This window comes from Oncorhynchus tshawytscha, linkage group LG22, assembly GCF_018296145.1.
Source record: "Oncorhynchus tshawytscha isolate Ot180627B linkage group LG22, Otsh_v2.0, whole genome shotgun sequence".
In the NCBI taxonomy this organism is placed as follows: domain Eukaryota; kingdom Metazoa; phylum Chordata; class Actinopteri; order Salmoniformes; family Salmonidae; genus Oncorhynchus; species Oncorhynchus tshawytscha.
In genome coordinates this window covers 18,503,058-18,528,300 of record NC_056450.1, presented here as the reverse complement: position 1 = coordinate 18,528,300, position 25,243 = coordinate 18,503,058, and the positions used below count along the sequence as shown (strand labels likewise).

Sequence of the window (25,243 nt, the reverse complement as noted above, 5' to 3'; positions counted from 1 at the left end):
TGAGAGGAGGAGAGCGCATAGAAGTGAGAAGGAATACAACATGGCTACTATGAAAGTGAACTGTATTTACGCGTGATCAGGGGTGTATTCATTCTGCTGTAAAACGTTTCTTAAACGGAAGCAAACAGAACGAAATGGGGATAAACATACCTGAATTTGTCCAATAGAAACTTGTTTGCAACTGTTGGACTAATGATTACACCCTAGATGCAGGCAAGAGTGTGCAAGGTGATATTGAATGTGTCACTGTGTGTCCATGTGTCACGGTCTGTCACCTCAAATGTTTCTCTCCACCTGTGTGCACCTACGTTGTAACCTTTCATTCATAGGCTAGGTTGTAGCAACATGATGGGTATAGGTAACATTTGAGTATCATGAAGTAGCCTAAACCTATCGCTGTTACAGTGAACTGTGTGAATGGAAAAGGAATGACAGTCATCCAATATGCTGTAATAGAAATAAGGCCATGATCATAAAAAAAGAAATCGTCCTCCCTCATTTTAAATGGCACCGACCGCCACTGACCTCCATAGTGCTAACAGTAATAGTATTTTGGTTGGTCCACGAAACAAACAGCAACACCATAAAGAAGGTTTGCACATAAAATAATACACTCAGTTTAACTGTTATTCAACTCTGCTTGATATTACTGTCCGTGGATCATATCAAGGGAACTGAACTGTCAAATGAATGTACACAGTAAATGTCTGTCCACAGGTCAAAAGTCTGGTCCTGCAAAAACAAACATCAACGTACAGTAACACCGTAACCACACTGGTCCATCTGCAGTAATACAGTCCCACTGCAGCCATGTTGAAGAGCGGTTTCTTTGGGAGATCTCCATGAAGTGCATTAGAGCCTTTGACTAGCATCATAAACAATACAATGGCATAGGAATGAACATAGAACTAGTATTTCCTTCCAAACAGTGGTAGGTCTTCAGCTCTTCATAAGATTCATTGGTTTAATTGTTCCTGTTCATCCAGTTTGTATACTATATATCCTCGAGACAGGAGGTATAATTTTGGTCCTCATCATGTCAGTGGTAAGACATAAAGGGAAATAGCGTGCATGTCTACAATGCCTTTCTGAGTGTGTGTGTTTGTGTGTGTCCCTGCCAACAATATATAAAGAGACTTGTCTATGAACAGCAGTGGAAAGTATTCGTAATACAATCTGGCCAAACAGGATTTTTTTTGAAAATGCACTTCGTATAAATACTCAATGTGTATACATGCCGGTAGAAATGTAGAATGCATAAGTCTTCTTTTTAGAATGTGAGTGGATTTTAGAGGACAACAATATCTTCCAATCTTCAAAGTTTAACAGATAATTAAATAATCTAGAACTTGAGTTTCCCCGAGGTTTGGAATTTTCAACGGTTCACATTACGGAATGCACAGTGCAAAAACAAAAACAACAGATAAAACCACAGTCATCCTTATCTTCATTTACTTCTTATTTTTTGTATTTTCTTTAGTGGTTAAACTATTAATGACATCATCGAGGACCGACTGAGCCATTCAACAGTTGCCAGGTGCTGGCCGGTCCCCTCCAGGCTATCGCTCTCTCCCTCTGTCCGTCCAGGGCCTTCCTCAGACTGACTGGGGTCTGCTCTGCTCACTGACACAACAACAGACACCCACAGACCTGGTGCTAAGAATTCCCTCCTTCAGGGTCACATCTTCCTTTCGTCTCTATGGCCTGTATTATTCACAGACACTGGGGAAATGAGACAACGGATGGGAAGTATTTCTTTACTGTAAGTGCCTCCATGAGACCTTTACGTCTGTACTGGTTTTAAAGGCCAAAGAGTGGTCAATATGACGGCACACGGCTGGTATGGACGTGTCCTTCTGAATACACACAATAAAAATGACTCTGTCTGGCTAGGGCTAGACCACGGACAGAGTCAAATAATCAGCTGTTTGAGAGAACATCTTTTACCTCACATATACACTGACAGGTCTTTGGTGTGGCTGAGCAGGCTACATTAGTTCCACTGTGTTGAGTTCACTCTTCGCTGTGTTAAGTTGCGCTGCATACAGTCTTAGGAGAATGGACGGTGGTCTTTGAGGCACTGTGTGGCTTTAAGGTCTCATTGGTTAAGGCAGAGTTCCACAGTCTACACTCTTCCCCTCGTCGTGTGACAGGGCAGGATCTCCAAGGCTATTGGGACGTCCTGAAGGAGAGGTCTCTGAGGTCAACAGTCAGCATCTTTCACATGGAATCGTCGTCATGCTCCATAGGCTCGTCGGGGAGGCTGTGGGGCAAACACATAGAGAAGATGGTTAGGAAAAGCATCATGCATCATATTTGTATAGTACTGTACAGGGGAGCCTGCCCATTACTCTGAGAGTGTTAAGGAGTGTTTGAGAGTGTTTAGGAGTGTTTGGGTACATGTGCTCCTGTCGTACCTCTTGCTGGTCAGGACCCCCACAGAGAGAGAGGCCAGAGCATTGACAGCATCAGTCTCCTCACAGTCTCTTCTCTGAGCACCCAGGAAGGACAGTCCCACGGAGCTACTGAACGTCTTCAGGGACTGCCAATACTGACCTGAAAAACAGACAGAGAATCTTTTGGGCTATACAGTCGGAGTGAGTGGGGTAATTGAGCCAATGGCCATTGGAGTAAGTTGAGCAAATTGAAGTGTTTTCTAATGCAAGGCATTATCTCCGGGTTATCAGGTAACAACAGGGCCTATGTTAAAAGTGTTAAACAAAGTACAAAGTGTTTGTTGGGTGTTAAGCCATGCTTAAAATTATTTAAAAGATGAAAAGTGATTGATCTGTGTTTGGGAAATAAAGATAGACATGGTTTTAAAAGGTAGAGGTAATATTTAATTCAGTAGGGGCTTAACTTACCCCATACCTGGTGTAAGGCATGTCAAGAGACCACTTTTTGGGGACAAGCTATGTTTTCAAAACTATATTTTTTACATATATTCAGACAGTGCCTTTCAAAAGTATTCATCCCCCTTGGCGTTTCTCCTATTTTGTTGCATTGCAACCTGTAATTTAATGGATTTTTATTTGGATTTCATGTAATCCACATTCACAAAATAGTCCAAATTGGTGAAGTGAAATGAAAAAAATTACTTGTTTAAAAAAAATCAACAACAACAACAAAAAAAGGGAAAAGTGTTGGGTGCATATGTATTCACCCCCTATGAAGCCCCTAAATAAGATCTGGTGCAACCAATTACCTTCAGAAGTCACATCATTAGTTAAATAAAGTAAACCTGTGTGTCACATGATCCGTCACGTGATCTCAGTATATATACACCTGGTCTGAAAGGCCCCAGAGTCTGCAACACCATTAAGCAAGGGACACCACCAAGCAAGCAGCACCATGAAGACCAAGGAGCTCTCCAAACAGGTCAGGGACAAAGTTGTGGAGAAGTACAGATCAGTGTTGGCTTATAAAAAATATCAGAATCTTTGAACATCCCACAGAGCACCATTAAATCCATTATTAAAAAATGGAAAGAATATGCACCACAACAAACCTGCCAAGAGAGGGCCACCCACCAAAACCCACAGAACAGGCAAGGAGGGCATTAATCAGAGAGGCAACAAAGAGACCAAAGATAACCCTGACGGAGCTGCAAAGCTCCACAGCGGAGACTGGAGTATCTGTCCATAGGACCAAGCCGTACACTCTACAGAGCTGGCTTTGCAGAAGAGTGGCCAGGAAAAATCCATTGCTTAAAGAAAAAAATAAGCAAACCAAACACCTCTCATCACCCCGAGAACACCATACCCACAGTGAAGCATGGTGGTGGCAGCATCAAGCTGTGGGGATGTTTTTTGTCGGCAGGAACTGGGAAACTGGTCAGAATTGAAGGAATGTTGGATGGTGTGCGCTAAATACAGGGAAATTCTAGAGGGAAATTCAAGAGGGAAATACAGGGAAATTCCGTCTTCCAGAGATTTGAGACTGAAACGGAGGTTCACCTTCCAGTAGGACAATGACCCTAAGCATACTGCTAAAGCAACACTCGCGTGGTTTAAGGAGAAACATCTAAATATCTTGGAATGGCCTAGTCATAGCCCAGACCTCAATCCAATTGAGAATCTGTGGTATGACTTAAAGATTGCTGTACACAAGCGGAACCCATCCAACTTCCATGAACTGGAGCAGTTTTGCCTTGAATAATGGGCAACAATCCCAGTGGCTAGATGTGCCAAGCTTACAGAGACATACCCCAAGAGACTTGTAGCTGTAATTGCTGCAAAAGGTGGCTCTACAAATGATTGACTTTGGGGGGTGAATAGTTATGCATGCTCAAGTTTTCAGTCTTATTTCTAGTTTGTTTCAGAATAAAAAATATTTTGCATTTTTGAAGTGGTAGGCATGCTGTGTAAATCAAATGATACAACCCCCCCAAAAATCTATTTTAATTCCAGGTTAAAAGGCAACAAAATAGGAAGAATGCCAAGGAGGGTGAATACTTTCGCAAGCCACTGTACACACAACATCTTGAAATATATGTAGATATCTTTGTTAAAAGAATACTATATTTCCCTTGACGCAGTGAAGCTGAATGTAAAACATGGCTCAACTTACCCCACTCTGCCCTACATTATGTGTGTTTATTCTGTGTGTTTTTTTGCCTAAACCAGAGCCAGTAAGCACACACACTTGAATGAGCAGTGAGCACTTTGGCTGCAGTCAGAAGGTCAAATCGTCCAACTGATGTAAAAGCTAGTCCTTCATACTGTATGGGCCCATACGGCGAAAGATCAATATCGTTAATAGCCTTGTAGCCTAATGTATTAAATCATTGTGTGTACTCAGGAAGTCTACATTTCACAATAATTAGGATCAGACCAGAATAAAGGGATAGAGAAAAATAGAATAGAGAGACAGAGGGAAAATAGGGACAGTGGTGTACTGTATGAGAAAGAGACATAAGGAGTAGAATGACTGTTTACCCACCATGTATCTGTATGACTCTCTGCAGCGAGCAAACACTGTTAGCATTGGGCTTCTTCAGCAGCACCTCCTCTGACAGAAGCTCCTGTATGGACAATAGTGGGAGAGGAAACCATCAGGCCACTAATCAACAACATCCTCCTTTCCAGCCCTCAATATCTTTCCTCTTATTTACAGTGCATTTGGAAAGTATTCAGACCCCTTGACTTTTTCCACATTATGTTATGTTACAGACTCATTCTAAAATGTATTAAAGTGTTTTTATTCCTCATTAATCTACACACAATACCCCATAATGACAAAGCAAAAAACTTTTTTTTTTGCACAAAAATAAATAAATAACTGAAACATCATATTTACATAAGTATTCAGACCCTTTACTCAGTACTTTGTTGAAGCACCCTTGGCAGCGATTACAGCCTCAAGTCTTCTTGGGTATGATGCTACAAGCTTGGCACACCTGTATCTGGGGAGTTTCTCCCATTCTTCTCTGCAGATCCTCTCAAGCTCTGTCAGGTTGGATGGGGAGCGTCGCTGCACAACTATTATCAGGTCTCTCCAGAGATATTTGATCGGGTTCACGTCCGGGCTCTGGCTGGGTCACTCAAGGACATTTACAGACTTTGCCCCAGTCTGAGGTCCTGAGCGCTCTGGAGCAGGTTTTCATCAAGGATCTCTCTATACTTTGCTCTGTTCATCTTTCCCTGAATCCTGACTAGTCTCCCAGTCACTGCGCTGAAAAACATCCCCACAGCATGATGCTGCCACCACCATGCTTCACCGTAGGGATGGTGTCAGGTTTCCTCCAGATGTGACGTGTGGCATTCAGGCCAAAGAGTTCAATCTTGGTTTCATCAGACCAGAAAATCTTGTTTCTCATGGTCAGAGTCCGTTATGTGCCTTTTGGCAAACTTCAAGCGGGCTGTCATGTGCCAATTAATTGATTTTACCACAGGTGGACTCCAATCAAGTCATAGAAACATCTCAAGGATGATCAAAGGAAACAGGATACCCCTGAGCTCATTTTTGAGTCTCATCGCAAAGGGTCTGAATACTTATTTAAATAAGGTATTTCTAAAACCCTGTTTTCGCTTTGTAATTATGGGCTATTGTGTGTAGATAGATAAGGAAAAAAAGGGGTTTAAAAGTAGTTCATAAACTGCTTTAATGCACCTTAAACCTGTCTCTCACCTCAATGCCCAGGAGAGCGCTGACGCAGGCCTCGGAGGCGTCGCAGATGGCCGTGAGGTCGTGACCTCCCTCCAGGGCCATGATCACCCGGCCTCCAGCCAGACCCATCAGCTGCCGGGTCAGGAACCCAAAACCTGATGGACACATCAAAAACAACACAGTCAATAAACTAGCCTAAATCATGTTCAATGAGGCATGTGTGCCAACTCCTTTTCTAGACTGACAACATGGCCATATACAGTGCCTCCAGAAAGTATTCACACCCCTTGACTTCTTTCACATTTTGTTGTGTTACAGCCTGAATTTAAAATGTATTAAATTGAGATTTTGTGTCACTGCCCTACACACATTACCCCATAATGTCAAAGTGGAGTTTTATACTAATTAATTTAAAATGAAAACCTGAAATGTCTTGAGTCAATAAGTATTCAACCCCTTTGTTATGGCAAGCATAAACAAGTTCAGGGGTAGATATTTGCTTAACAAGCCACATAATACATTTAATGGACTCACTGTGTGCAATAATAGTGTTTAACATGATTACCTCCTCTCTGTACCCCACACATACAGCTATTTGTAAGGTCCCTCAGAAGAGCGGTGAATTTCAAACACAGATTCAACCACAAATACCAGGGAGGTTTTCCAATGCCTCGCAAAGATGGGTAGATGGGTAAAAATAGAAAAAGCAGACATTGAATATCTCTTTGAGCATGACGAAGTTATTAATTAAACGTTAGATGCTGTATCAATACACCCATTTACTACAAAGATACAAATAGAACAATAGAATCAAAATAAATGTACTTGTCTCATGTGCCGAATACAACATAAAATATTTACTAAATAAACTAAAGTAAAACATTTAAAAAGTAACACAATAAAATAACAATAATGAGGCATCCTTCCTAACTAAATTTCAAGCGGGGAAGGAAACCGCTCAGGGATTTCACCATGATGTCAATGGTGACTTTAAAACAATTAGAGTTTAATGGCTGTGATAGGAGAAAACTAAGGATCAACAACATTTCAATTACTGTAGAATACTAACCTAAATGACAGAGTGAAAATAAGGAAGCCTGTACAGAATACGAATATTCCAAAACATGCATCCTGTTTGCAATAAGGCCCTAAAGTAAAACTGCACAAATTTTGGCAAAGAAATTAACTGTATGTCCTGAATACGAAGCGTTACGTTTGGGGAAAATCCAACACAACACATCACTAAGTACCACTCTTCATATTTTCAAGAATGGTGGTGGCTGCATCATGTTATAGGTATGTTTGTCATCAGCAAGGTCTAGGGAGTTTTTCAGGATAAAAAGAAACGGAATAGAGCTAAGCACAGGCACAATCCTAAAGGAAAACCTGGTTCAATCTGTTTTCCAATAGACACTGGGAGACAAATTCACCTTTCAGCAGGACAATAACCTAAAACACAAGGAGTTGCTTACCAAGAGGATATGTTATGTTCCTGAGTGGCCTAGTTACATTTTAGACTAAAATCGCCTTGAAAATCTATGGCAAGACATGAAAAAACAACACTTGACAGGGCTTGAAGATTTTTTTTTGTTATACTGTACAATCCAGGTGTACAAAGCTCTTAGAAACTTATCCAGAAATACTCACAGCTGTAATCACTGCCAAAGGTGATTCTAACATTGTATTGACTCAGGGGTGTGAATACTTATGCAAATGAGATATTTCTGTTTTTCATTTTCAATACATTTGCAAAAATGTCTATAAACATGTTTTCACTTTGTCATTATGTGGTATGTTGTGTACATAGGTGAGTTAAAAAAAATCTATGTAATCCATTTTGAATTCAGGCTGTAACACAACTAAATGTGGAATAAGCCAATGAGTATGAATACTTTCTGAAGTATTGTACTACAGTGCCTGTACCAATCTTAATGACATTTACAGCACAGATTCATATAAATCAATAAAGACACACATTTACAACAGTGATGCAACCAGGTCAGCGTGTACGAGGTCAAGGCTTATAAATGTCATACCTTCTATTTATCAAGAACTAACCAGCAAAGCTCTGAAACCACTGTACAAGCTAGCTCATGGTCTAACGTGTACTGTTTGAGGAAAGCCTTGCTTACATTTGCCGGTGACCTTGTAACCCCCTAGAGGTGCAGGATGTCCCTCTGCTGCATCGAACCCTGAGGAGACCAGGACCACGTCAGGGGAGAACTCCTGAGCTATGGGCATCACCACCGTCCTGCAGGGAGGAACAACAGCATTTCAACAACACCTCGACAATATTTACTCCACAAACATCCCTGTCTGGCTGTTAATGACAGTGAAGAGAGCAGGGTTGAGGTCGAGCTGCAGGGGCCTCCTGTTGTTTTCTGGACTGGCGTCAGCCACCTCTCTCTGTTAAGAGAGTCAACCAGCACAGCACAGAACTGAGCAGGGCCACTAGCTAGCGAAGGAGCTAACGCAGGCATCTCTGCTGCCGCCCGAGTTCAAAGCCTCCATAAGCACGTCTGGTTCCCATTTGGAGCTTGTCACTCTCCTCACGTCACTGACAGCCTGCCATCTGGGATCCATTTGGGTTCATTATCCTGCGTTTGGATTCCTCCAGCCCAGACCCCCCCCACTCCCCACCACACTAACCAACCCTGCCTCCCCTGCAGACCAATAAAACCTCCCCTACTCCCCTGTGAGCCCAGCTATAGACAGACTACAGGGAGAACAAGAGAGAGAGGGAGAGGGCTCATTAAAGATCAATCAGAGCAAGGGAAGGGGAGAGGTAGGGAGAAGAGGAGAACAGGAATGAGACAGAGGAGACAAGGAGGTGGTGGGGGTGCATTCCTTACCCCTGGAGTTTAGAGAAACTGACTGAGAACATTTCACCAACAAACTTGTTAGACATTTTAAATCTGTGTGGGACAGACATGTGTGGCAACAAAATGGTGTCTTTTCAGATTCAAACACAAAGGCTTTATTATTAAGTCCAAGGGTGGTGTACTACTGTGTGGAAAAGAGAGTTGTAATAGGAATATTAAACCCTGGTTTCTTATTACGTTGAAGTTCAAAACTTTTGTTGAAACTTTTCCAGTACTATGTTGTCATTCTCATTTTGTTACGCTGGCTTAGAGGTGGGGCCCACCCACCACTGTCTGTGGTCGCCACAGTTTCCTACGGTTGCCACCAGACAGCCGACCTAACCAAAATGCAGAAACTTCATTAGAACCTGAACCACCCACCGGTGGCAATTAAGTGCTATGGAGGAAGTGGCAGTGAAATGTCTGTTTAATACAACAACCACCAAAACCTGGAGACAATTTAATCTCACACATAAAACATTGAAAATTGGGACCGTACACATGCACTTCAAATGACTCCGATTCAGAAATGCGTCAAGAGTTGTTGCACTTTTGCAAATTACAGTCAATACTGTATGAGGGGAAAAGGGGGTCCTTTCTAGAAAGTGACAAGGTAAGACCTTCATTTTTGCAGAGTTACAGAAATGGGGACGGGTGGACATTCATGTTTAAACCAGAAAGGATCACGGTCAGAGCTGTCGTACCTAAAAGCAGCGATGTACTCAGCATCACTCATAGGGGGGTCCAGACCTCCAGTCCAGGCCACGTTGACATTGAAGCCTTCTCCAGCACCAGATCCCACCTACAACACAAGCACACACAGAGAGACCTACTGAGACAATGCATTCTCCATGGAGATGCGGTCAATAACATAGAGGTGCTAGAGGCACAACACGTGTAATAGAATGTCTCCTAAACACACTAAGACCCCTGAGCACACATCTGTCCACTGTTACTTTGGAGCCTAGCTAGTTGCTCTAGCTTCTCTTGATGTCATGCCCATTGTCCTACTGGCAGAATGCCCGGTGTAGAGCTGACCCAATGATGTCACTTACCTCAGCTGGCCCCCCGCTGCCAGGGAAGAAGTTGCCGTCGTCATAGCGATGCAGTGAGATATACAGCACACTGGGATCATTGTAAAACACTTCCTGGGTTCCATTACCATGGTGAACATCCTAGCAACAGGACAGAGATGGAAGAGACGATTTGGTTACATTAAATCACATAACTGCTGGCTTATTTTATGTCATATCCTAGACCTGGCCAATAGTAACAAATAAAGCAATGTGAGACAGAACTCACATGTGTTTACTTGTGTATACATACATGTTTTCATGTGTATACAGTATATCATAAGGGTCATACTAAATACTGTAGTTATTGTCAAAACAGTAGTAGGTCAACTGAGACGAGGATACCACCAACAAAAATAGTGTTGCTACTGTTATTGCTACAATCACTGAAACTGTAGTCCCTTACCCAGTCTACGATGAGGATCTTGTTGGCACTCAGTTTCTGTTGGAGCTGCTTGGCTGCGATGGCCACCGAGTTAAAATAGCAGAAACCCCTGGAGGGAGGGAGGGAGGGGGTGAAAGAAAGGTAGAGAAACAGACATTAGCAATACAAGATGATAGTGGTTAGGATACGAAGAAAAATGGTGGAATTCCTAAAAGCCGACTCAGCACACCAATAGGAGAGGCATAAATCTTCTCTCTGTTCTTTTCCTTCCCAGCTTCACTATCAGCCCATAAATATCTTTCATCAGCCAGCGTGCTGACACTGCAACGCTCAGCAGAGGCCACTGTGGTTAGCCTGGGCACGCACTACCACAAGGAGTACAGTACACACGAAAAACTACACACAAACAAAAACACACGCACATTGGATATGAGAAAATGAGACAGACTTACATTGGGTTGGAAGGGTCAGCATGGTGGCCTGGGGGCCTCACCACTGCAAAGCCATTCTGGAGAGAAACAAAACAAAACATAACCATTCAGTATTCTTTCTCAAGTTGCCTGAGGCAGTTGGAGAGATAGTCTGGAGTGTGATTTGATGGGGGTTACAGATCTCTGTGTCTCACCTTGAGCTCTCCCTTGGCCACTCTGAAGGCCAGCTCTGTGACACTGCCTGCAGCCATGCGCGACGCCGTGGACGTGTGAGACTCGTTCCAGATTGTGTCATTGTCCACCTGCCAATCAAAAACATCACAAGGGTGAGTGACAGGACAGCACAACTGCCAAGCTTGAAGGAACCAGTCATTAGTATGTGTTTAGAATCTGCTAGCATGCTATATGGATCAGGTGCAGTGTTTTTCTTTCCATGGTTTCAATGGCACTAAGTATTACTACAGGTACACCAGTTTGGAGGCACACAGTCCTCACCTCAATCATTTATGGGACTATAAAACAGCTGTCTGATATATTACAATACATACAGTACACAGACACACCAGGTGCCATAGAGATGTGCTACCCAAGCAACAGAGAAATACAAGAGGGAAAAACAGGACTTGTTTCCAGGGAGAGGAAAATGCATAAATGTTGAAAATGCAGACATGGAGGAGGAAAATGCAGACATGGAAGAGGAAAATGCAGAGATGGGAGAGGAAAATGCAGACATGGAGGAGGAAAATGCAGACATGGAGGAGGAAAATGCAGAGATGGGAGAGGAAAATGCAGAGATGGGAGAGGAAAATGCAGAGATGGGAGAGGAAAATGCAGAGATGGAAGAGGAAAATGCAGAGATGGGAGAGGAAAATGCAGAGATGGGAGAGGAAAATGCAGAGATGGGAGAGGAAAATGCAGAGATGGGAGAGGAAAATGCAGAGATGGGAGAGGAAAATGCAGACATGGAAGAGGAAAATGCAGACATGGAGGAGGAAAATGCAGACATGGAGGAGGAAAATGCAGACATGGAAGAGGAAAATGCAGAGATGGGAGAGGAAAATGCAGACATGGAGGAGGAAAATGCAGACATGGAGGAGGAAAATGCAGACATGGAAGGGAGAAAAATGCAGACATGGAGGAGGAAAATGCAGACATGGAGGAGGAAAATGCAGACATGGGAGAGGAAAATGCAGACATGGAGGAGGAAAATGCAGACATGGAGGAGGAAAATGCAGACATGGAAGAGGAAAATGCAGACATTTCCAGGGAGAGGAAAATGCAGACATTTCCAGGGAGAGGAGGAAAATGCAGACATGGAAGAGGAAAATGCAGACATTTCCAGGGAGAGGAAAATGCAGATATTTCCAGGGAGAGGAAAATGCAGACATTTCCAGGGAGAGGAAAATGCAGACATGGAAGAGGAAAATGCAGACATTTCCAGGGAGAGGAAAATGCAGATATTTCCAGGGAGAGGAAAACGCAGACATGCACACGAAGGAATTCCCTCACGGACACAAACATGCTGCTGTCCACTCCATTCTACAGATCCCTCCTTTCATAAGTCTTTCCCGTTTCTTCACAAACTTGTATTTCTAGCTGTCTGGCTCAGACAATGAAATTGGAGGCATTTCTTTAATACACCATGAGCATCATGTTTCTATTAGTTTGAAATCTCATAGTCCTCTCTGTGAAACAACGGCAACAACACCCATCACTAATCACTCTGAATGGACCATATCATAGACATGTTGGTAAGGACTCGGAGGGAATCATTTCCAACTGAAATCGAGAGGTGTGTGTGTTGTGAGCAAGAGAGAGCTGGGGGAAAATGTGTGTGTGTGTGCATGTGTGTGTGCATGCATATGTGTGTGTTTGTGTGTGTGTGTGTGTGCATGCATATGTGTGTGGCTGAGTGTGTGTGTGTGTGTGTGTGTGTGTGTGTGTGTGTGTGTGTGTGTGTGTGTGTGTCAGGTCTCTCACTTACCCCCACTCCTCCACATGGGAGCATCACAAACATCCTTTGAGAGAGAATGCCTGTGGCAGAACAATGAGTGGTATTATTCATCACAAATAATCTGTGTTAACAGCTTATTTTCTTACCATTTTATTAGCATATGACATTACTGTTTGTCTCTGTACCATCAGAAAATGACATCTTACAGTTTTTCTCAATCGCATAGAAGCCATTTTTGGATCTGCATTGAAATGTATCTGTAGCAGAATGGCAATGATCAAATTCTGAAATACAGAACTTCTGATCATTGTATTGCCGTCGTACCTGCCTTGAATATCTTAGAACCGCTTTGGCAAAACTTTAAATACAAGTGTCGTCAGTGAATACATGTCTATTCACAGAATATTAACATATGGTTTTCATCAGAAGAGAAATGTGTGAATCTGCGTTCATTGCTATGTAATGTTTTGCAAAAGGCCACAGAGTTCTGTGTTTTGTGGACTCTGTTTTGAAAATCGACAAGATTGTTCCAAAAAATGCTTGTACGTGATTGAGAAAAACTGTAAATACACTAATGAGTTATCTTCTAAACATAAGAGATTCCAAAGTGCTATCAATACAGTACCGTTAGAATCATTAACCAAAGGCAAATCTCTATTTAATAGAGACACCAGAGAAAGTAGCTTTACTTTACAGTTGACAAACTGTTGCCAGTTATACAAGGGGTCCTGGCATAAGTAGGCATGACAGATTAGATGAAAACATCATCAAATCTTTAGTGAGGACGTACCGGCCAACTTGCGGTTGTCCAGTTTGAGGCGGTTGAGTGGGTTGGTGCCGTACAGCAGGACATGACGCTCTGAATGGACCGACTGCAGCTCCTCCAGAGTGGCCTTTCGACCCCGGATAGTCTGTATGGGGGAACATGGACCTGACTTAGAGCAGACACTGGACCATTTAGTTAGATACAACTACCCATATCAATATTGAATATGGCTACAAATGAAAAGGCCATGTTTGTCCCTTGAGTCTACCCACAGGGCACAGACGTCAATTAAACGTCTATTCCACGTTGGTCCAACGTGATTTCATTGAAATGATGTGGAAATAACGTTGATTCAACCAGTGTGCCGAGTGGGTAGGTAAAGAAACAGGAGGTAAAAACGGTGGTTTATGTACCTCACACTGGCCCCTGAGACCTCTCTCCTGGAGACGTGACCAGATACTCTGGATCCTCCCAGCATGCTCTGGGTGGCTGCTGTTGTCACCACATGTGCACTGGTGCTTTAGCATCTGAGAGTCATAAACCAGGCCTGCAACCAAACAGAGACACACACTAACGTTAGTAGTTCCGGTGAATCAACAGCTGTAAGACAGATCTAACAACAACAAGAGAGATATTGAAACAAATGCAATAAGCATATAAACTGCTTACTACCCATATCAGAGTGTCCTTGACCAGGCCTCAGATTGGATCAATTGAATTACAGCCACAGTAGGGATAATAACCTACACCTAAACAGGTTCCCTTGTGGCAGTGTGCATGGGTGTGTGTGGTTAATTTCTTACCGGTGGTGAAGCGTGGTTTGCTATGTGGTTCTGGGGCGGGTATTGGCAGGGGCTTGTCTGGCAGCGTGAGGGAGGTGGAGGCTGGTGAGGACTGGGTACGGAAGAGGGGCCGGTGGGCACTGCCAAGCATCATGGGTACCGCCAGCGTCTCCATGTGGGCTGTCTGCCGACGCAACTGCTGCAGCTGTTTCTGTTTCTCCCATAGCAATGACTAGAGAGAGAGAGGGAGCAAGATAGAAAATGAGAGAGCCAGAGAGAGAGAGAGCGAGCCAGAGAGAGAGAGAGAGCCAGAGAGAGAGAGAGAGAGAGAGACAGAGAGAGAGAGCGAGCCAGAGAGAGCGAGCCAGAGAGAGAGAGAGCCAGAGAGAGAGAGAGCCAGAGAGAGAGCCAGAGAGAGACAGAGAGAGAGAGACAGAGAGAGAGAGAGCCAGAGAGAGAGAGAGAGAGAGAGAGAGGAGATATGTTTAGTGCTGTTGTGATTTTCAACCCACAGGAATCTATACACGCAGAAAGTAAAGTAAAGTCAATCCTGCTTGAAGCACGAAAAAAACAAAAACATTGCTGCCCTCTGCTGGAAGTTCAAGGAAGGCATATTGTATTAGTGGTCCTCTATCATCTGTGTGTCTTTATCTTACCTGGTTGAGTATGAGTGTGTGTTGCAGATTGATCTGTTCTCCCTGGCTGTCCAAATCAGACACAGGCTCCGCTTCCCTCAGTGACTCCACCCGTGCTCGGCCGTGATAGGTGTCGCTGGGCGTCGGCCCCACCTCCTCAGAGTCCATGTCTTCTGAGGGGATCTGTCTGAGCCGAGGCTTCTCACTGGATTTAGACATCAGCTGGAAGACACACACAAAATGATTGATCAATTTATATTCATCCAACTCCATTCAAATCAATGAATTATTTTCGAAAAAGAAAGCTGCTGAAAAAGGAAACCATCCTTGGATTGTACAAAAATCAATAACCCATTACAACAGAGTATGAGTGAGTATGAGAGTATGTGTGAGAACATGTGTGATTTGTGAAGGTGTGTAAGTCGCTCACCTTGCCCAGGTGTGTCTGCTGTTTAAGTCTCTCCAGTAGTTGGCTGTTGTGGTGCTGTTGCAGCAGAGGGTGTAGGGATCTGAGGCTCTGGGGCAGCGGCTCTGAGCGAGTTCGGCTCAGGGCCTTGTGAGGGCCCCCACCTGGGGCCAGACGATCCATCTGGGGGGCAAACTGTAGTGGCACGGTGCCCAGGCCTGGAACTGAGACAGGAGGAGACAGGGAGAGTATGGCTGTAAATCTGACTATTTGTCAAGGCCACTAGGTGGCGGTACCACATTTCCTCTGGTGTCAGAATAAAGCTTTTCTTGGCTATTTCACAGGAGGCAAGAGAAAAGCGATAATGCCTACAGAATCCAGCTGAGCAATTGTGTATTGTGTAACACTTTTATAAGGAACACATTCTTGGCAAGAACTTCTCCTGTTCTATGTCAAATTACATGCAAAATGACTCTTAACTGATGCATACAAAGGCAAATGTTTATCGGAAGTCAAACGCATTGCAAGGCAGCCAGCATTGTATGTGAATGGTGTGTCTCACCAGCGAGCATGGGGGTATGGACCAGTCTGGAGGGCTCCAGGAGGAGGACAGGCTGGAGGTGGGGCGACAGCGACCCACTCTGCTCCTCCATCCCCAGGGGAAGGTAGACAGACTGGCCTCCCGTCACCATAGGCACCCGGCCCACCTTCCGAGGGGACAAGTCTAATTCACTCTGCACACATACACACATGTAAAGTGGCGATAAATGATCTTGTTGCTATCAAAGATGAGTCTTAGTGTTTCTTTTACCATGTCTCTGTCGCAGTGTAATAACAATAACAATACCTCGAATTCATAACATCTTACAGTCATTTTCATAAAGTTGTGTGATATGCTTACCCTGGCGTTGGCTGGAAGGCCCAGGGTGATGGTGGGTAGGGCAGAGGAACTCTGGACGGTGAAGTGGGCTAGAGACCCATCCTGGAGCAGTAGCCTCTGGGCCTGAGGATACACACAACATGAATTCAACTACATTGACTAGACTGTTTTCTCTCAAAGCTGATAGGTACCTCAGCAGGCACAGGCCTTGTGTGTACTGTATATATATGTACACTATATATACTAAAGTATGTGGACAACCCTTCAAATTTGGGGATTCGGCTATTCCAGCCACAGCCATTGCTGACAGGTGTATAAAATCGAGCACACCGCCATGCAATCTCCCTAGACAAACATTGGAAATAGAATGGCCTTACTGAAGGAAGAGCTCAGTGACTTTCAATGTGGCACCGTCATGTGAACCTTTCCAACAAGTCAGTTTGTCAACTGTAAGTGCCGTAATTGTAAAGCGGAAACGTCTAAGAGGCACAACGGCTCAGCTGCGAAGTGGTAGGCCACACAAGCTCACAGAATGGGAACGCCGAGTGCTGAAGCGCATAGCTCGTAAAAATGATCTGTCCTCGGTTGCAACACTCACTACCGAGTTCCAAACCGCCTCTGGAAGCAAAGTCAGCACAATAACTGTTCATCGGGAGCTTCATGAAATGGGTTTCCATGGCCGAGCAGCCACACACAAGCCTAAGATCACCGTGCGTAATGCCAAGCATCGGCTGGAGTGGTGTAAAGCTTGCCACCATTGGACTCTGGAGCAGTGGAAACGAGTTCTCTGGAGTGATGAATCATGCTTCACCATCTGGCAGTCCAATGGATGAATCTGGGTTTGGCGAATGCCAGGAGAACGCTACCTGCCTGAATGCAAATTGCCAACTGTAAAGTTAGGTGGAGGAGAAATAATGGTTTGGGAATATTTTTCATGGTTCGGGCTAGGCCCCTTAGTTCTAGTCAAGGGAAATCTTAACGCTACAGCATACAATGACATTCTAGATGATTCTGTGCTTACAACTTTGTGGCAACAGTTTGGAAAAGGCGTTTTCCTGTTTCAGCATGTTAATCCCCCTTGCACAAAGAAAGGTCCATACAGAAATGGTTTGTGTGGAAGAACATGACTGGCCTGCACAGAGCCCCTTCCCTTAACCCCATCGATCACCTTTTGGGATGAATTGGAATGCCGACTGCGAGCCAGGCCTAATCGCCCAACATCAGTGCCCGACCTCACTAATGCTCATGTGGATGAATGGAAGCAAGTCCCCGCAGCAATGTTCCAACATCTAGTGGAAAGCCTTCCCAGAAGAGTGGAGGCTGTTATAGCTGCAAAGGGGGGACCAACTCCATATTAATTCCCATGATTTTGGAATGAGATGTTCAACGAGCAGGTGTCCACATACTTTTGGTCATGTAGTGTATGTGTTTAAGTGATTTTTTGTGCATAAATAAATAGTGAGTGTGCGTGTTTGCGTGTCTGCATGTTTGTGTAGTGTTTGAGTCTTTCAAAATGCATGTGGGACAGCCTTTTTATTCTGCTGATTAGCCAAGACAAGACGACGAGGTGGAGAGAGTTTAATTTGATGATCAGATCTGGTGCTGTGTTCGGGTACAGGGCTATAGCCAGATGTCCTTCTCCAATATCACTGCTTTAAACATTTCATTACCCAAACAGGAACAACTGAGAGGAACACACCAAATGAACTGTCTAGAAACTAGGGCTTTGCGGCTCCCATTTCCACACAAACCCACCAGAGAGGACAAAGAAACCTCTGTCCTTATCTCATGCATTTGTAATGTATAAGTGTATGCGTGTGGAGGGGTAAGGGAGGGTGGGTAAATACCAATCGGATAATAACCTCATGGGACAGCCCGTCAACAGAGGGCAGGACTCCATTCTCATTGGGTAGACTGTCATTGGGGGAGCTGCAGCCAGACACTGGGGTGCTACTGCTGCTGGGAGATGAGTCTGCAGAGAGAGAGAGGGAGGGTGGGGGAGATTGAGAGAGAGAGAGACAGAGACAGAGAGAGAGAGAGAGAGAGAGAGAGAGAGAGAGAGAAAGAGAGAGAGAGAGAGAGAAAGAGAGAAAGAGAGAGAGAGACAAAGACAGAGAGAGAGACAGAAAGAGAGAGAGAAAGAGAGAGAGGATGGGGAGAGTGAGAGAGAGAGACAGAGAGAGAGAGAGAGAGAGAGAGAGAGAGAGAGAGAGAGAGAGAGAGAGAGAGAGAGAGAGAGAGAGAGAGAGAGAGAGAGAGAGAGAGAAAGAGAGAAAGAGAGAAAGAGAGAGAGAGAGAGAGAGAGAGAGAGAGAGAATAAGTCCAGAACAACATTTGTATTTTCTATTAGCCCTGGCACCACAGAGCCTAGTGGGCAGCAGTGTTCTGTTCGGGGAAGTGAGGGACTTACCCAGAGTGTCGGGCACCCGGTGTTTGATGGGGGACGGAGCACTCTCTTTGCGGGTCAGAGGACTCTTACGAGTGTTCAGGTGTTTCTTCAACTTGTGTTTCACCTTCAGGTTGGGCTCTGAGGCTGATCAACGACAGAGATAGTATCATCAGTATAAATTCACAGTCTAAGAAAACTATCCAAACCAAAATAAAGTTAGTAGTAGAGTACAATGTTGAATCCAGGCAAGTGAAATCAGAATCAGCACCTTTATACGATACATCTTCCTCTCCATTCATACATTTTCAGCAGGTGTATATTCTGCTGAAGTACATAATGGACAAGAACACGTTTGGATTTACTGTTAGCCTCTTTAAAACAGATTCTACAGGCACTGTGATACGATTTCAAACAGGTACAATGAACAAGCGGACGGTGACGAAGTAGTGTGCTGCCACATGGCTAATTACAGTAACAGTTTGTCAAAACTGTGTTAGAAGCAGTACTCCATCAGTCAGTCACCTCTCTTTGCTGGGTGTGTGTGTGTATGTTTGTACCTATGTTTGTGTGTGTGTGTGCGTGCGTGCGTATGTGTGCGAGGGCTGGGAACCGTGCCACAGCTGACAGCTCTACCACTCTGAAACAAGGATCTTATGTAATTGGCTAATTGTAGATGGTATCCTCAATAGCTTCAGGCACAGAGGCACAAAGCGTGGCGCTGAGAACTATAAACTTTGCATGGCAAACACCTGGATTAGTGTGTCTGTCTTTGTGCGTTTGTGTGTCTCACCTGCCCTGCGTAGAGGGGTGTCATCTGAGCCCTCTCTGCAACCCTGTGGAGGGGGAGATACCAGAGGCTGGGACGTCCCACTGGGGTCTGGAGCCAGCTCCCTACAGAAACAAAACACACAGACACACAACACCGTCAGAGTTGGAAAATCAATTCTATACAGATATCACGGTGAAACATACTGAAACATGATGTAATGCAACAAAATGTGTAAAGAGTTCTCACCTGTAGCCCACATGCTACTGAAGGTGTAAAGAGTTCTCACCTGTAGCCCACATGCTACTGAAGATGTAAAGAGTTCTCACCTGTAGCCCACATGCTACTGAAGGTGTAGAGTTCTCACCTGTAGCCCACATGCTACTGAAGGTGTAGAGTTCTCACCTGTAGCCCACATGCTACTGAAGGTGTAGAGTTCTCACATGTAGCCCACATGCTACTGAAGATGTAGAGTTCTCACCTGTAGCCCACATGCTACTGAAGGTGTAGAGCTCTCACCTGTAGCCCACATGCTACTGAAGGTGTAAAGAGTTCTCACCTGTAGCCCACATGCTACTGAAGGTGTAGAGTTCTCACCTGTAGCCCTAGAGTTCTCACCTGTAGCCCACATGCTACTGAAGGTGTAGAGTTCTCACCTGTAGCCCACATGCTACTGAAGGTGTAGAGTTCTCACCTGTAGCCCACATGCTACTGAAGGTGTAGAGTTCTCACCTGTAGCCCAACTGAAGGTGTAGAGTTCTCACCTGTAGCCCACATGCTACTGAAGGTGTAGAGTTCTCACCTGTAGCCCACATGCTACTGAAGGTGTAGAGTTCTCACCTGTAGCCCACATGCTACTGAAGGTGTAGAGTTCTCACCTGTAGCCCACATGCTACTGAAGGTGTAAAGAGTTCTCACCTGTAGCCCACATGCTACTGAAGGTGTAGAGTTCTCACCTGTAGCCCTAGAGTTCTCACCTGTAGCCCACATGCTACTGAAGGTGTAGAGTTCTCACCTGTAGCCCACATGCTACTGAAGGTGTAGAGTTCTCACCTGTAGCCCACATGCTACTGAAGGTGTAGAGTTCTCACCTGTAGCCCACATGCTACTGAAGGTGTAGAGTTCTCACCTGTAGCCCACATGCTACTGAAGGTGTAGAGTTCTCACCTGTAGCCCACATGCTACTGAAGGTGTAGAGTTCTCACCTGTAGCCCTAGAGTTCTCACCTGTAGCCCACATGCTACTGAAGGTGTAGAGTTCTCACCTGTAGCCCTGCTACTCACCTGTAGCCCACATGCTACTGAAGGTGTAGAGTTCTCACCTGTAGCCCACATGCTACTGAAGGTGTAGAGTTCTCACCTGTAGCCCACATGCTACTGAAGGTGTAGAGTTCTCACCTGTAGCCCACATGCTACTGAAGGTGTAGAGTTCTCACCTGTAGCCCACATGCTACTGAAGGTGTAGAGTTCTCACCTGTAGCCCACATGCTACTGAAGGTGTAGAGTTCTCACCTGTAGCCCACATGCTACTGAAGGTGTAGAGTTCTCACCTGTAGCCCACAGGGGGACCACTGAGAGGGTTGGAGCTGGTTCTTCCCAGGGCTTGTTGTTTCTGCTTCTTCAGAATCACCTCCTGGAGCTTCTGCTTCACCAGTGAACTGGCCACAGCACCTGTCAATCAACATAGATATAGAGACCATCAGACCAATCCCTACAACTACTCAGTAGAGTGTTCCACCTTTCAACAGCAACATTGTAACTGAAGTGAAAGAACGACTCCTTTTATGCCCAGAGCATGACATTGTAGCCAGAGTATCAAGATGAGATGGCAACATTTGGGAAAATCCCTTTCTATTTCAGTCTCCCTCTGCATGCTAGGAAGCTGTGACCATGCCGTCCCAGTGTGTGTGTGTGTGTGTGTGTGTGGAGGGGACTAGGGAGGGCATGGAGGACAGGGGGAGGTGACAGGAGGTGTCACTATTGATACAGTCAATATTGACACTGGTGCTGTTTGCACAGCTCGACTATGTTTTAACCAGTGTTTTAGAGGAACTTCTTTCTCTTTCTCCAAAATGAGCGGCTCAGCTGTCTGTTCTGCTCTAAAAGTCAATACCGGCCCAGAAACTCCCTCCTACAGTAGCATGATAGTATTCAGTAGTATCCAGTGTTCATGACTGACAGTGAAGCCCCATATTGTCTTGGATGGTAGTAGGATGAGGATCTATATATAATCTGGTGGTGTGTGTGTGTGTGTGTGTGTGTGTGTGTGTGTGTGTGTGTGTGTGTGTGTGTGTGTGTGAGAGAGAGAGAGAGAAAGGCAACAGGAACAGTGGGCTCTGTGTGAGGAGGAAGCAACACGGGATGTCTACTACTACAGCCCTCCCAGCATGCCTCAGCCCACAACACACAGAGATGAGCTGCTCTGAGCAGAGCCACAATGGTCCATTGACAGCCACTCACAGAGAACCGGGTTTGGGACCCACAGGGCAGGGGTCAAAACAACAGCACTCTACAGCTCATCCTTCCTCTCATCTCTTCTCCTCTCTTCTCCTCTCTTCTCTTGTCCTCTCTTCTTCTCTCTTCTCCTCTCCTCTCTTCTCTTCTCTTCTCTTGTCCTCTCTTCTTCTCTCTTCTCCTCAACCTCTCTTCTCCTCTCCTCTCTTCTCTTCTCCTCTCTTCTCATCTCTTCTCCTCTCCAGGGCCCTACCAGATACTGTCTGACTAGAGGAATGCTCAGAGACCTCACAGATGTATTTATGGACATGCAAAGACAGAGCACTAAATTACTGTTTTCCTCTGCTTGTTGTAAGAGACAAGATATTTGGTGTTATTTGTGTCTAGGTGCTATTTATGATGACTCAGTCTGTTGGGAATAGACAAAAAGAAATGCCTCTCAAATCGGTGTCCCTGTCGGTTTTTGCCCAAGGCATTCTTTGGCTGTTTGGTGAGAATATTTACATTTGTAGAGTGTATGTGCATTTATCTGTGTTTATCTGTGTTTATCTGTGTGTGTGTGTGTGTGTGTGTGTGTGTGTGTGTGTGTGTGTGTGTGTGTGTGTGTGTGTGTGTGTGTGTGTGTGTGTGCGTGCGTGCGTGCGTGTGTGTGTAGGGTGTTTGTCTTGCGAAAGTGACATTGATGGATCTGTTTCATTTTACACAACATTGTGCAAAACACCAACCAATGAGGATAACATTAGGGGAGAGTGGGGTATGTTGAGCAATTTTTTGAAAATCAGCACTACATCAAAGGGAAATATAGTATTCATTATAACAAAGAACATCCCATCATGCTTAGGGTCATGTATGAAAACGCTGGGAAGGCCATTATTTTGGTTACCATGTCTATGTCCCCATAGGATGACCTCCACAGGGCACGAGTGGTCACTGAATGATTTGATGAGCATGAAGACGTTGGTGTTTCCTTTATGTAAATCTCTCTGCTCATCCATCTGCTGTTTTTTCGATGTGCCAATTCATAGACAAGTTCTCTGCACTTGAGGCTACTAAAGCTTATGAAACAGGTCTACAATATTGTTGATATGTTTAGCAAGCTCAGACTCCAAGTCATCAGATAAGACCTTGTGTGCCTCTGCTACTCTATCATAGCCTCTCTCCTGCACAGGTACAGGTTCCTTTCGTTGTTGTAGATGTACATCTTCAGTGTCATTCAGTCTCTTCGTTCATCCCAAATGGACTTCTTCCCATCTTTCACTAACTTGGCTGCTCTCTCAAGAACTCCAAGGGGGGGGAAATACTGTGCATATTATGAATAAAACGGAGAAAATGTCATCAGCATTTGTATGGGGATACGCTGGCCATTGGCCCAACTTACCCTGGGGCAAACGGTTTGAATCTATTAGCCCACACGGCTACGAGGATGAACTTTCATGCTAGGTTTAGGACCTCCTGTTGAAGCTGATAGAGACCCCAACTGATGTACAGAACAATGTTAAAACAGCATCATGAAACCTTTAACTCAATACATTTGACTTGGTAAAAATATAAATAAATGTACCAGACTCCATGAAACCATGACCTATTCCAAATGATTTGGTCACATGATTCATTGTGTGTGTGTGGTTTCCTAGAAACAAGGGGTGGCTCAACTTGACCCACTGGCTCAACACAACCCACTCTCTCCTACTACAGTGTACAAGCATACAGGCATACCTACGAACGCACACACACACAGTGAAACTCACTCTGTTGGCTCTTGTCCTTGTGCCACAGCTGCTGCAGCTCTTGCTGTTTCTCCTGCTCCTGCTCACGTCTCCGTTGTTCCATGTTGAACTGAAAGCCGACGAGACAGTCATTAAAGTGCGTGTGGAAACAGGAACAAGTGCCGCTCTGATCTGGGAATGTGTGACATGGTGACGGAAAGACTTGGGCTAATGAGTGTAAATGGGGCATGAAAGTCATTAATACCAGCTAAAATGTATAAGAAACATTACACATGAAACATTACAGACATGTAATGCAATTTATGGGTTCCTTTCACATCAGTGTGTGTGTCGGTGTTTGGCAACAGTGTGTGCTGAGAGCAGGCCTAACGATGCAGTATGTACCCGTATGTGCTGATGCAGCTGGTGCTGGGAGAAGGTAGTGCAGGGCTGGTGGGAGAAGGGGCTGTGGAGCAGAGGAGGGTGCAGGGCCGTGTCCGAACCCGGCCGCATCACACGCTCCGTCACACGCAGGTCCATTGGGACTGACCCCAGGGGCGCCGACACCGAGGGCTCTAGGGGAGGGAGGGGAGAGAGTCGAGTTTCTCAGAAAATCAATTTCTTACTTCCAACCTCTTGACTTCAGGTCAAGTGTTTAATTACTGTTTGGCAGTAACACTTGACTCCCAGAAACTGGAGGGGATAGGAGAGAGAGGTACTTTGACTAAAGAGAAGAGAGAGAGAAAGAGAGACGTGACAGAGAGGGAGGGAGATAAATAGACCAGAGGCACAGCCCACTCAGTGTATAGATGTGGGCTAGATGAATGTGAGCGGCGATCCCACACTGGACACGACACATACAAAAAGAATGTCTGCTGTACATATATAACACTGTCTCTCAGCCTTTCCCTCTCCCCTCCACTGTCTCTCAGCCTTTCCCTCTCCCCTCCACTGTCTCTCAGCCTTTCCCTCTCCCCTCCACTGTCTCTCAGCCTTTCCCTCTCCCCTCCACTGTCTCTCAGCCTTTCCCTCTCCCCTCCACTGTCTCTCAGCCTTTCCCTCACCCCACCACTGTCTCTCAGCCTTTCCCTCTCCCCTCCACTGTCTCTCAGCCTTTCCCTCACCCCCTCCACTGTCTCTCAGCCTTTCCCTCTCCCCTCCACTGTCTCTCAGCCTTTCCCTCTCCCCTCCACTGTCTCTCAGCCTTTCCCCTCACCCCTGCACTGTCTCTCAGCCTTTCCCTCACCCCACCACTGTCTCTCAGCCTTTCCCTCTCCCCTCCACTGTCTCTCAGCCTTTCCCTCACCCCTCCACTGTCTCTCAGCCTTTCCCTCTCCCCTCCACTGTCTCTCAGCCTTTCCACCCCTCCACTGTCTCTCAGCCTTTCCCTCTCCCCTCCACTGTCTCTCAGCCTTTCCCTCTTCCACTGTCTCTCAGCCTTTCCACTGTCTCTCAGCCTTTCCCCTCACCCCTCCACTGTCTCTCAGCCTTTCCCCTCACCCCTCCACTGTCTCTCAGCCTTTCCCTCTCCCCTCCACTGTCTCTCAGCCTTTCCCTCTCCCCTCCACTGTCTCTCAGCCTTTCCCTCTCCCCTCCACTGTCTCTCAGCCTTTCCCTCTCCCCTCCACTGTCTCTCAGCCTTTCCCTC

At 45.3% G+C, this 25,243-nt stretch overlaps 1 protein-coding gene across 6 annotated transcripts in view; it reads right to left on the bottom strand.

Annotated features, from left to right (window-relative positions):
- Positions 1-220: 220 nt before the first annotated feature.
- Positions 221-25,243, bottom strand: part of LOC112221537 (histone deacetylase 7) — a 66,709-nt gene continuing 41,686 nt past the window's right edge. For 3 of the 6 annotated variants that reach the window (XM_042303881.1, XM_042303886.1, XM_042303885.1), the window contains exons 3-26: positions 24,001-24,170; positions 23,638-23,725; positions 20,986-21,106; positions 19,461-19,561; positions 18,692-18,814; positions 18,129-18,253; positions 16,303-16,404; positions 15,964-16,135; positions 15,426-15,625; positions 15,017-15,217; positions 14,382-14,592; positions 13,992-14,125; positions 13,603-13,723; positions 12,843-12,892; positions 11,053-11,160; positions 10,880-10,935; positions 10,449-10,536; positions 10,025-10,144; positions 9,674-9,771; positions 8,241-8,359; positions 6,130-6,263; positions 4,942-5,023; positions 2,418-2,556; positions 221-2,263 (exon numbers count right to left, since the gene is read on the bottom strand). In XM_042303881.1, coding sequence (XP_042159815.1) covers positions 2,221-2,263; positions 2,418-2,556; positions 4,942-5,023; positions 6,130-6,263; positions 8,241-8,359; positions 9,674-9,771; positions 10,025-10,144; positions 10,449-10,536; positions 10,880-10,935; positions 11,053-11,160; positions 12,843-12,892; positions 13,603-13,723; positions 13,992-14,125; positions 14,382-14,592; positions 15,017-15,217; positions 15,426-15,625; positions 15,964-16,135; positions 16,303-16,404; positions 18,129-18,253; positions 18,692-18,814; positions 19,461-19,561; positions 20,986-21,106; positions 23,638-23,725; positions 24,001-24,170 — 2,906 coding nt within the window. In that variant the 3' untranslated portion in view covers positions 221-2,220. The remainder of the gene's footprint in view (positions 2,264-2,417; positions 2,557-4,941; positions 5,024-6,129; positions 6,264-8,240; positions 8,360-9,673; positions 9,772-10,024; positions 10,145-10,448; positions 10,537-10,879; positions 10,936-11,052; positions 11,161-12,842; positions 12,893-13,602; positions 13,724-13,991; positions 14,126-14,381; positions 14,593-15,016; positions 15,218-15,425; positions 15,626-15,963; positions 16,136-16,302; positions 16,405-18,128; positions 18,254-18,691; positions 18,815-19,460; positions 19,562-20,985; positions 21,107-23,637; positions 23,726-24,000; positions 24,171-25,243) is intronic. The other 3 variants (XM_042303883.1, XM_042303884.1, XM_042303882.1) reach the window with 3 other exon arrangements.